Consider the following 13,101-nt stretch of genomic DNA (forward strand, 5'->3'; position numbering starts at 1 on the left):
GGGCGGGCCCAGCAGGCCTCGGGGAGAGCGGGGAGCTTGCTGAAGGTGCAGGATTTGGCGCTGAGAGAACTGCTGCTGCTCCGGACCTGGGCGGAACAGGCCAAGGCCTTCCCGGAGGAAGCGCCGAGCGGTGGCACTGTGGAGCGGCGGCACCGAGGAGCAGGTCTCTGCCGCTGCCTGTAAGAAAACCGGGCCCAAGGGGAAAATACCGGGTGACCGTATGCATTGCAGATTGGTTTGGGGTTACTCCTCACGGTGGTGTCCTTGTCCCTGGGGAATCTCGTTCTGGTTTTCTCTGTGGCGCTCCTTCAGCTTCTCGGTGCCTTTTGAATTCTCGCCTTGGCCCGCAGAATGGTTGGGCAAGAGCTCGGGCCTTCCTTGGTTTGTGTCCTCTGCTAATATAACAAATACATTCCATTTCACCGTTTGGGTCATGAATTAAAAAAAAAAAAAAAACAAGGAGACCTGTAGCCAGGACCCATGCCACCTGTTTAGGTTTTTTTTAAAATACTAGCATTGAAGCACTGGTAATTATTCTGGTTATAGTTTTGTTTTTCCAGCCAGTTCACACCCACTCCACAGGAGTTCCATCAAAACCACATTTCTGTTACTTATATCGTGTTGAGATTTGTTTAAAGCTTTAAGATGCACGTCATCATCTACTGCTTCTCTCCTACCTACGAGGCTTGTAACCATGTTGTTGGAAGGAAATTGGATTGGTTTGACATGATTTGCTTTTGACAATTCCGTGAATAGTCCTTATTCATCTAAGTGGTATTATAGAAGTAATTCAGATCTTGGCAGTTTCAGGCCATTAGTTTTCAAAGATAAAATACAGCGTAGATAGTGTTCTTTGTTGGTAGCTCTTGTAATATGTGATGGATCAGAGGATTTCACATCAGTTTAAAGCGTTATTATAATAAACATTTCCTCTCTTTCACAGTGAGAGGAATTTTCACCGCTATTTTAAATGTTATTTTTTGACTTGTATTATTAAAAGTGCTAATCAAGTGTTTTGCTAAACCCCACCATTTTCAAAGGCTTATTCCGGTGCTCAGCTACCACACAAAAATTACAATGATAAAAATAAATTTTTTTTATATCCTTTAAGTGGTTCTCATTCAACCTCTCATTTTTGTTGTACTCACATGAGCATATTTTGCATAGCAAGCACAGACAGCTGAAGAGGTCAAATAGTTCCCCAATAATTTACCTTACTGCCAAGCCAAAACGCAAAAGAATACTGAAAACCAATGAGCCACCTTAATTTGAAACTATAACATAGATCTGCCTCAGGGGCCTTTTTCTCACTGCCTCAGGAAACCATATTACCTTTTGCCTTGCACGAAATTTGCATAATTGGTTTTCCTACCTTGAGCAGTTGGAGGCAGTGTTAAATTGGAAAGTACTGTGCATCTCACAGAAATGAAATTGCTACTGCAGGATCACTGGTAGGCATACAGTTTAGATACCCATCGCCGCAAAGGCTATACAAAGAAAAGAAAATGGTAAAAAAGTTCCATCTCTGGAACTATACTCTCTGGTTCTGAGAATAGCTCTAACACTGACTGGAACAACCCTCACAAATGTTTTTGTGGGTTTGGTTTTTTGTAAAGCTGATCTAGCACAAAATAAAATTGATTTTTAGAAAAGTGAGTTGAAGGAGTTTTCCATACCGTCACCTAAGAAAGAACAGTTCTCAGTATTTTTAGTTTTAATAATTTCTTTTAGCACTGCTTTGTTAATAGTAGGGGAGATAATATGGCAGTAGGTTGTACTGAATATGAATATGAAAAGTACAATTTGGCCATTAGAAAGGGATTAAATTTGCTCAGCAATAAAGCAGACATTTTCAAAATAGCTTAATTGTTAGTAGTGGAATACACTGCTTAGTTTGATTGAGTAGTATTTCACCATCTCTACTAATTGTGAAGACAGTTTTATGGATTATACACTTCTCATAGTTGCTTTTGGCTTCCTATTTAAATTTTAACATGTGAAAGTATTGGTCTAAGTTGTTTGCCCGACATGTCATTGCAGTCCACATACAGTGCTAAAATAGGAGTTTAAGAAAATGCAACCAAAAATTAACAAAGATTTTACTGTCAGACTTGAGTCTTTATGGAAACTACAGGCAATCTCTGCATCTCTCGGAGAACTCCACTCTGGACGTTTCAATAGTTCAACAAAATGAAAAATACAATATTTAATTTTAATGCAAATTGATAACGTTTTCCTTAAGTAAGTGTAAGAAAATGTTTGAAAGACGTTAAATTGCTATTCAACCTGAACACTAACATGATAAAAATAGATTTGATTTTTGTCTGAAATTAGATTGTTTCCTGTTTAAATGTATTCTTTCTCCATTCAAAATCAATTTAGGGTATCCAGGTATAGCTAGGAGAGATTTGTTGCCAAATGACTCCAAATTTTAAAAAATTAATTAACATTTGAAAAATGACTTGGTAGATAATTAGGTTGATTTGTGTGCAATAGGAAATAAGCAGCTAAAAAAAAAAAAAAGTATATTACCAAGACTGTAAGCTTTCAAGGCTGATGGAGCCCTGTGTTTCTATTCTCGTTTCTGGGTGTCTGCATAGTACCATATTAATAATATAGTAAGTTAAGGACACGCTGCAAACTCATACACATATGAGCCATCCATTTTGGTCAAAATTTGAGCTAGAAATTGTATTAAAGAAAGGTGAAAGAACTGTTCTTCATAACTAAGGAGTCATTTTTGCTTCATGACCAGGCCTGTACTGTGATCTTTGGCCACAGAGATATACCATAGCATACCAGGGCAAGTGTGTGTTGCATGGGTGTCACCGATTCTGGATTTTTCCCTGTCTGGTCAGCCAGCCTTGGCACATTTAAGATTAATAATGTTAAAATGTTGCTTTTTATCTTTTTTGTCCACATAGGGATGACTTCCTGGTTCATGAAGAAAGGAAGTCTAAGATAGTTAAGTTTTAGGGCAGTTATCAAAGCTCATGTGATGGCCAATGAGGCTGATGTTGTACGATTGAGAAATACAGATGAATATATTAAATTATGCTATAATCTTTCACATATTGTTACATAGTAATATAAGATATGGTGCCCTGAAAAAGAGTTATGGAAGTTGTGGCACTTCTGGAGAAGCCAGGAAAACTTCCACTAAGACTGCCTTTTAAAAGTTGGAGACTCTACTTCTCTCTGAGCCTCAGACTGCTGGAGCGCAAGGAGGACACCTGGGGTCATCACGTTCCCTTTTTTCCATGCTATCTTAACTGGAGGAGTTGTTTGCAAGTTTGAAAAAAAAAATGGTAATCCTCCGTGATTACTTGTGCTCTCACCCAACAACTACTGGTGCTCTGCCTGTGTTTCTGAGCCTCAGGCTTGTCAGCGTTACCTCCTGGCTCAGCCCATGCACCGTGTCTCAGGACGGCTGTCACCTCCTCGCTTTGGCAGCGCCAAGACCGAGCTAGAGTTGCTCTCGCGTCTCTTGCCAGACTGTCATTCTCCTGTGGGGCTGACAAACCAGACCAGGCTGCCAAAACACCTACCGGTGTGAGTTCTTTGCTTTATCTTTGCTATGCTCCTCATGTAAGTTAAAGCAACTTCCAGGTTGCTTTACTTAATGCTGAGACATACAACCTGGTCCTGCAGAAGCCAGCATTGGCTTGGCAGAGCTTGTGCACGTGGGCTCGGTGTCAGACCTGGGGGTAACAGGCTCCAGCCATATCAGTAAGGCACACCTCAAAAACATGTAATTAAGGAATTTCAGGCATGACAGAAGAAAACAACTGCAGGCATGTATGAGGAGAGTCTCACACTGCTGCCTCTCTGTCATTCATTAGAATTTCTCTTCTTACATCTTTTTCCTGCTAGGCTTAGAAACCAAGACCGACATCACTGATATCGAGGCACTTATGCCCACTTGTTGAAAAGTAAATTTGGCCCAAGATGCTGTAACAGATTCTGATTTCAAATATCCATACAAAACAAGTGAGGTTTACCTGTGTTTTCGTATAGAATATTACCTTGGTTAAGAAGCAGACTTTGTTGATTATGTATGGCAGTACTTGAAACTGCAACATCTTAACAAGCACAATGAAAAACCATAAGAAACAGTAATAAAGTATTAATTTTTATCATGTGTATTAATATTTTCAGTAAATATAAGACCACAAAAGTAGCTTCATCCTATGTGAATGCTTTGCCAAACCTTAAAGTGAGAAAGAAACAAAGTTGTCTCCTTCAGTTCCATTTTGCTGAATGAAGAAGAAGGTCTGGCAGAATTGAGCCCTATTTAGTTTGTATATTGCTTTTGTGTGGACATTTCAATCAGTGCAGTCCTTCACAGTCAAGAAGAGATGAAAATCTTATTTAAATGATCTAAATTCTTCTGCAGTCAGTCATCAAGTTCTTCAGGTTAATATTGCTTACTATAGTAACAGTCACATCACAGTGAAGATGCAGCTGATATTACAGCAATTTTTCCAGCCTTAAGCAAGTGGTGCAGAAAATGAAGAGATTTATTTTGTTGAATATGCCCTTCAGTAACAAAGCCACGTAATTTTTCTTAGGTACCTTATATACAAATATTTATTGGATGAATGGAATTAACTCCAATTAACAGTATTGCCATACTTAAAGAAAAGAGAAAAACAAAGGTTGTTGGGGTTTTTTTAAAGTATTTCTAATCTTTGCCATATATTTTACAATCATCGAAGGAAGACTGGCATTTTCTTTCTTATTTCCTTTCTTTTTTTTTTTTTTTTTTTTGGTAATGGAGATAAATTGCTATGATAAGAGTCCCAGGGGCATAGAGAGCCCTCTTGTATTAGACATTGTACAAATACAGAATAAAAAAGATGGTCACTGTCCTAAAAGCTTCAGTAAACCATTTGACACCACTGGTCTGAGTCATAATGGCATTCAGTCACAATTTCAGTTTCTGAAATAATTTTTAATTCTGCTCTTCAGTAATAAGCTTGTGCTTTACAGGAAGCATTTTTGTTAACATCAGAACCTTAAGCCTAAATAAGTTCTGTACAGCAAATTAATCTTATTTGACCAGTGAGGCTGACTGAGACATTAACGTCAACTTTTAGTGGTTTTGGTGTTTAATAATTATTTTTAAAATCTGATTCATGTTCCAGACCAGTTCAGTGGCCATTCAATACTTGTAACTCCCAGCACACTAGCAGTGCAAGATCTTTCAGAAGAGCACCGATGCACTTTGGGTGTATATGGACCACTTACACAATTACACCAGCAGCAACCTGCTCAAGTGTTCCAGTGTGCAAGGACCGATCTCAGCTGAAAATAAATGTGATCCAAAACCACTTCTTTTGTCTGCACACCCTGTTTGAAGCACTATCATGTAAAACTGTGAGGTGCTCCACCACTTTGGAGCCAGAGCAGCTGATCATTGGAATGCGATCCTCTGGTCAGTCCTCAGCTTCAAGGAAAGTAACACTTCTTCGGGGTTTTACATTGAGCCAGAGGCGGATCCAGGAATATAATCTGGAGTTCATGATTTCTAATCTCCTATGCTGAAGTGTTACTATTACTGATTTACCCCCCCAAAAAAGGGAGACACAGTGCCTCATATTTTTAATTATGCTAACATCCTCTGATGTCGCACAGCAGGCTGCTTTAGGCAGGATAGAGCCCACTGATGTTCCTAGCACAGACAATGAAGATGATAGGCATATTTACAACTTGCCTATTTTCTCCTTTATAGGAAGCTTAGACCAAGCCAAGAACAGCCTAAAGCAGAGCACCTTTGAAGTCTTAACTTTTACAAGAAGCTGAGCGAGTTCCTGTTGAAGAATTTTATCTTTGCTTTTTTTTCCATCCCAACTCCCTGGGCATGGAGAGAAGAGGGCCTGGGTTCGTGACTCCATACAACGAAGTAACTAGGTTTCTCATTGTAACTGGTTCAAAGGAAGGAAGTTTTCTAGTGAATTCTTCATGAAAGCTATTGGCTTATGGATCTGAAAACTAAGGTCTAAAAAAAAACTCTATCAGAAATAAATGTAATTTACTCTTTTAATTACTGCCACTAAAGGACTGCACTGCACCTTTTAAAATACTAATTTAATCAAACTTTGACATGAGGAAATATAATGGTATTACAGGAAATAGAGGGATTATCGATAGAAAATACAACTATTTTTTTTTACACTAAGCGATCGTTGAATTCAGCACTTGGGCTTATTAGCCAAGGGACTTAACGGAAGTCGCTGGAGAAAGGAGGTTTGCAAAGCAGGGCGGTGTTGTGCTTTGCTAGTGAGTTAGCCTGGTCAAAAGTATGTCAGGAACTGTTAAAAGTAAAGATGAGTTGCAGTGTCCAAGAATATTTCCTGCAATTGATTAACTTCCTAGTACAGATGTAGCCTGGAGGCTTACCTAAAGGTGGGCTGAGTCATTCTCTAAACTCAAGAGTGCATTAGTTACATCTGTGTTTCCTATAAGAGAAGCTAACACCCCTCGTATTTGTACTGGAATTTCTTTATGGGCACCAAAATGAAGGGCTTTTTAATCTGGACATGGCCCTCACTCAGATTTTCGCTATGAAGACATAATTATTTTTTGTCCTATGGGCAAAAGCGTATCCAGGGAAAGATTAAATATCTGTAATTGATATTAACATATCCCAAGTTATAAAGTAATTGTTTTACCCAGTTATTCATAAAAAAAGTAAGCCTCCAGCAGCTCCAAGAATTATCTGTGAAATAAAAAGCTCTTTAAGAAAAAGTTATACCAAATGCCATTTTTCTATTCTGTTAAAACATCAAATATTGAACATAAAGTGGTTTACTTCCACTCTGTAGCAGCTATTTAGCATCTATTGTAAAAGAAAGAAACTGTGACCCTTTGGCGGCTTAAAGAAAAAACAAAGATTATGTGAAAAATCTCCTTTTGATCATTGCACTGTTTCTGAGGTATCAATTATAAAGAAATAATATCACCCCAAATTAGTTCAGAAACATGCATTAAAAAAATCCGTGCTTTAAGAAAGTGTGATAAATACACATTAAAGAACAATTCTTGACACTGGAAGCTCTTTGAAACATGTTAAGCCGCACTGGAAGTCATAGCAGGAAGCCACATTATTTCTTGACACATGGTCCATTATCTTATTTGACTCCATGAATATTCATTAGAATTTACAATCTTCTATTATTTAGCTCACTGCATTAAACATCTGCTTTTTTTCCCCACAAGGCCTGAGGGGAAACAAGATCACCTTCTATTTAAGTTGGTTAAAATCATGAGAGGATTATATATGCACTATTGCATTAACTGAAACAAACCATCAAAAACTAAAGGCTGATGGTAAACGCAAGTCCTACAGTTGCTATTCTAAGGGGATGAGTTGCCAAAATACAATTTTAAGAAAAGCCCATAGACCAACATTACTGTATGTGTATATGATGCTGTGTTATGGCAAAGCGAGATACCCGTTTGTGTTGTAATGCAATGATCTTATGTCTAAGAGAATAAAATGCCAAAAATTGTCAACCCTGCTCGGCTCATTGAGCTCTGGCAATCGTGTTGAACTATGCCGAGGAAAAGGTTGCTCTGTTCTGGGAACAACAGCTCCAACAACTGATAAATGACAGATGAAGCATATAATTAGTGCCTCCTCAAACTCACCCAGTTTTATCATGATGCATGGCAAACAGCACTTGGGATGACTTCAGAGGTTTGCTATTCAGAGAATTTTCTAATGACCTATCATTTGTGTGCATGCTTTCCTGACTAACTAAGGATCAGTATGCCCAAGGGGAAAAAAATGATAGGAGCTGTGGCTCAAGGAGAAAGCTTTTGGCTTGAAGCTGTGGCAAGAGTTTTATTTTGAAAGTCATCCATACAAATGCAAAAAAAAATGACATGCAGCCTCATTATGCCTGCACACTCAACAGTAACTGGAGGCAAGGAGCCCTCCAGGTACACAGAGAATAATAAATTACCTTTCATGCTGTTAGTGAAAGGAGCAGAAAGAGCCATGTCTCAATCCATGTACATTTTTAATAATAACATGAGGCTTCACACCAATACTCTGATAATTTTACATATAGCATCTATTGAAAACATGGAAACTCAAGTTCCAGCTTCTAGAAGATATTGATACGTTTTTGTCTATAGCAACATCGTCACCATCAAAATTTCTCACCAAAAATTAAAAAAAATAACTTTAAAAAAATTTAAAATACTAACAAAACCACACTTCTGTAGTACTAATTACTATTGCAAAAGCGTTTATGAGGTGAAGAGAGCAGCGATGCAGCAATACCAGGGGAAAAGAACAGATTTTAATTCCGTTACATGGCAGGGGTAGAGGACAGTATCCAGCATAACAGGGACCAGTAATACAGGCGCTGTGGAGCACAGCACAAACATTTGGTGGAGACACCTTAGGTCTACACCAGACCAACCCTGAATGTAGGGCGTAAAGAACGTAGGATCTGTGCTCCATAGTGCCTGGTCTAAATACTTCCTCCATTAGGAGGAACCCAGTTTGCAACACCCGTCTGGATCAGTCAGGCATAGGTGAGCTTGGTGGCCTGAAGCAAAGCAGAACCACCACCTACCGCACTACCAGACCAGTGCCAAGCTCTGCGCAGATGCGTGGTCAGCAGCTCCATATGGAGCACAAGAAGCTGAAGCTGAGTTTTCACTGATCAAAGCTGGCCTGAGCGGGTATACCGAGCTTGCTCTAGGATGGCAGCCAGCCTGTACAGCTGCAGACTCTCATTTAGCGCTCCGACTCCTGCCTGTTTGCTCCAGGCCCTGTGACCATAAGGTTAGCCTTTTATAGCTAGGTGGGTGCTTCCTCCTTTAGGCAATCACAGTAAGTAAGCAGATTGCGTGTCTTTATCTGGCTACCTTCCCCCCCCCCCCCCCCCCCCCAATTGTACCTGACACAGCCTTCACACTGAATCTGTTGTTTTGTTCAGAAATTTAATTAACTTTTGATTACTCTAATTTAACACATTTCAGTATCTGTTTTGTAATTGTACGAAGGGCTAAACAAAGCACTAATCTATTTTTAATAGTGTGTTTAATTTTTGCTGCGTACTTTAAACACACATAAAATCAACTGCTCAAAGCACAGGATTGCTCTTCCACAACAGGAATACCAGCCTTCACTGGAAACAATTCTGACATTCCCGGGGACAGTAACTTGGCTCTGCTGTAAGAGCTAAAGAGGTATACCAACTCTGAAGCTACAAAACTGGGGCTGAAGAAGTCACAACCTTCTTCAGAGCTATGGTGCAAGCCAGAAAGATAAAAATCACAGTGCCATCTCTTCCTCTCAGTCATCTTCCTCCAGAAGTCTGCAATGCTTCTTTTGAAGGCTAAACAGATCCAGAGGCTGTTTGGAAGGCAAAGGCAACAATAAGTCTTCACCCCACATCTTCTCTGGAAGAGCTATTTCTGGTAGCTTTACACAGGCATTGTGCAATACTTGCGGACTTAGAGTGACAGGACTGCTATTCTATCTCATTTCTGCTGCTTGACTTATACCAGGGAAATTCTTCATGCCCTCTCTCCCCTTTCCTCATCTAAATACCTCTGGAGGAAGGAGAAGAATGGATGGAGGCAGGCATACTCCTGACCTTAACGTCTGGACAGCGCTTTAAGTCAGTACTCAATACAGTCATCAGAATGTGTCTGCTACTTAGACAATACAATGATACACCACCTCCTAATCCTCTCTACACCCACATCACTGTTCAGAGATATTTTATCTCTTCCAGCTAATCAGTATTTCAGCTAGAAATTCTGAGGCTGTAGAAAAAAGAAAGCTTAACTGGGTCTTGAACTAGACTGAGAAACAGGCTACCAAAAAAAAAATAAATAAAAATCACCAAATATAAAGAGTGAGATAACTTGTCACAGATAGCACGAGTAGGCCAAGCGGCTCAAAAACAGAAGCAAAGTAAACTGGGAGCAACAGAGAAGAAAAAGGGATCATGATCCAACAGAAAGCAAAGGACTCGGTTCATGATATAAGACTGTAAATATCACTTCAAAAACAAAACATGCTATCATTCTGAGATGTCCTGTCGCAGTTTTAACAGCTTAGACTAGTGATATGCAATATCTTTTTTTTTTTCTTTCTTTCTTTCTTTGAGGGATTGATCTGTTGTTTCTGCATGGCTAAATTAAAAAATGTATTTTATTATTTAAACATTAGTCCCAGTTTACAAAGTATTTTGTGGACTTTTCTTTATCTCGTGATGGAAATTTGCAGTTCATTGCTGCAAATTCCACTTTCCAGGCCATCTCTGATGATGAAAGTCTTCTAACAGCAACTTCTACTTCCTAGCACAGCAGGGTCCATCAGTTCTGTCTCACCCTTCACAGCCATAGTGGCATCCACCTCTGATTCTTTACTATACGTCTCCAAGTGATTTAAGTAAGTACTCTTTCTTTCCTTCTATGTGCCCTGCTACTTGTCTTCTTTCCACTTTTTTTAAATCTCTGTATGCGTGGGAAGGGGGACTTCCACGCTGGACAATGAGAAAATGTTTAATTCTTCCTTTGACACTCTGCAGCCTTTCAGCTACATCTGTCCTGTACTACAAGAGGTAGTTTTACCAAGATATAACCCTTACCAGCAACCTGTTTTGTATCTTTGCTATCTAAGCACTACTGCAGCTTTGTACAGTTTCTCTTCAAAACAGATGACACTACCTAGGGGCACTCTGTTGATGTGATAGCTGCTTGAAAGACCTTTGATCATGGTTTCAGACACTGTAGACAAACGAATAACATCCAAGATGCATCTAGTCCCTTCAAGTTCCAGTCAATGACTGCCCCTGCCAAATGGTATGCAACACCAAACTTAATACTAACAAAAAAAAAAAAAAAAAAAAAAAAAAAAAAAAAAAAAAAAAAAAAAAAAAAAAAAATAATCATCCTAGGGAAGAATTCAAGACCACTTGAGATCATTTTGGTACTGAAAGACCTCTAGCATTTCATCCTCTGATAAAATAAGAGAAAGCCAAGTACCCGCAGAAGCAGAGCTCCCAGCACACACACCCCTCTTCACAAAAGGATTCATTCCATTAAATGTACATGAAATATGCATGACCATTCACACAAAGGGTAAGGAAAAACACATGTCCACTGAAATTTGTGAGAAATGGTTCATACTGCCATCTGTCCCTCTGAAAGAGAACTGATGTGAAAATGACCAGAAATGCCTTCTGGATACCATTCTCAAAATACCTACTCTCTACTACAGTGACAACAAGCAGAGAGGATACAAGAAATATTCTGGGACAGTTGTCAAATCCAAAACATGAAGAAAAATGTCTTTATATAATAACTGATAAAAATATCAATGCATGTTATGCATGGATATATTCTGTAGACGTCAGGAAGTTCTTCTCTATATAAAAACCACAATCAAATCCAAACCCTTGTCTAAAATTTAACCAAAAAATTTACTATCATTCTTTGACATAAAAAGAGAGGCCCTTAACCTAACTATGAGCCAATAAGATTCAAGATGTATTACAACAAAATTAATTTGGCGTCCCAAGGAAAATATGACATAATACCTCCAAGAATCCATAAATAAAACAATGTCATATTAATTTTTCCATACACTGTTTCATAGGCATTTGTGTTGAAACTTTCACATAAATATTCTCCATCAAATCCTGGCATAAATAATGGTACTGCAACAAAGAACAATCAGTATCCTCATATATTAATATCCCTTTATAACCTGCTTAAATAATTTGCTCAGACTGTAGTATAATCCATTTTCCTTAACAATCAATTTATATCACAAATATATCTATGGAAAACCCCCTCATTTTAAATGGATTTCTACCTCATTAAACTCTTTTTAATGAGTCTGGGGATACAGCTTTAGAGTAAATGAACAGAAGGTATTTTAAATAAAATTAGCTGAGTTTAAATAAAAACAGCTCATACTTAACAATACCCTACAGCTAGCAAAAATGAGATAGTTTATGCACTAACCACCTAGTGCGATTTCCTCTTCTTCCATAAAGGTTTGCTTTAGGAAGAGCAACCTCACTGAACACTCATGCAAGAGAGAATGTTATTTTTAAAATGACAGAAGCCAAATATATCCCTATGTGTAACACTGGCTATTCATGCATATTGCCCCTTGCTGTGCAATAGTAATCGTCAGTAATCCTACTCTATGATTGAGGCCAATTAATAAAATTTGGCTTCTCACCCACACTGCTATGTATTACTTTTTTTTATTAAACATGCTTGTAAAAATAAAATCTTCAGTCTTAAAATTAATTCAGAGAGACACTGAATTCTGCATCACTCTATCCTGACTTTGCTGAAGCCAATGTTATTCAAAACCTGTATCTGTCAGAATTCACAGATGGGAGGAAGACACAACTCTTCTAATGTCAGAGCTGGGTATGTAGCCAAAAACCTGCAAGATAATAAAAGAAGCAGCTGCAATACTTTAACTTTTCCCATTAGCAATGGGATCCCATTTCAGACCTATGCACTTTTTTTTTTCCAGATTGTTATTTTGATCCCTAGCTATCCAGATCCCTTTTAACTGCATTATTTTCTATTTCCTCTGCTCCAAAGCTGTATCACTGAAGAGAAATGCTCCAACTCCATAGGTGCACCTCAGTCACCTGCAACACAAACATTACTTGTTTTTAAAGAAGCAAGTCAAAAACTCATTAGTACCTTTTTTTTTTTCATGCAGAAACTACACGGCATACTATTCTTACCCCAAGCATGTGACATTCGCCCCCTGGAAGACAGATTTTTCACTTCTCATAAACAAACAAACAAACAAACCCCTGCTCCCTCCTAGCTGTAGGGCATCGGTAAATTGAGATGCAGAAATACTTTTACTCTGTTCCAAAGCTTGCATCCTTGCTGCCTGTCCCCTCAGAGGTCACTGACAGATCACAAGCCCTGTTTTACCTTCTTTAAACAGGTGTGTGGTATTTGATTATTTTCTCTCACATTTTCAGTAAGAGTTTTCTGTATCGCTTGCGTGTCACATAGGCTGCTTTTAAATATTCGCAGGCCGAAGTCGCTGCCGTCCTGCCAGACCCCTGGTTACAGGCCCGC

At 38.7% G+C, this 13,101-nt stretch overlaps 1 protein-coding gene across 1 annotated transcript in view; it reads left to right on the forward strand.

Moving 5' to 3' along the window:
- Positions 1 to 5: 5 nt before the first annotated feature.
- The window catches only part of DTD2 (D-aminoacyl-tRNA deacylase 2), a gene marked incomplete at its 5' end in the record, with an annotated part of 23,857 nt that continues 10,761 nt past the window's right edge, over positions 6 to 13,101 (forward strand). The window contains one exon of the mRNA XM_035902045.1: positions 6 to 179. Within this exon, the coding sequence (XP_035757938.1) occupies positions 6 to 179 (174 nt within the window). The remainder of the gene's footprint in view (positions 180 to 13,101) is intronic.

This window comes from Egretta garzetta, unplaced genomic scaffold (assembly GCF_000687185.1).
Source record: "Egretta garzetta isolate BGI_Z169 unplaced genomic scaffold, ASM68718v1 scaffold79, whole genome shotgun sequence".
Lineage (NCBI taxonomy): Eukaryota > Metazoa > Chordata > Aves > Pelecaniformes > Ardeidae > Egretta > Egretta garzetta.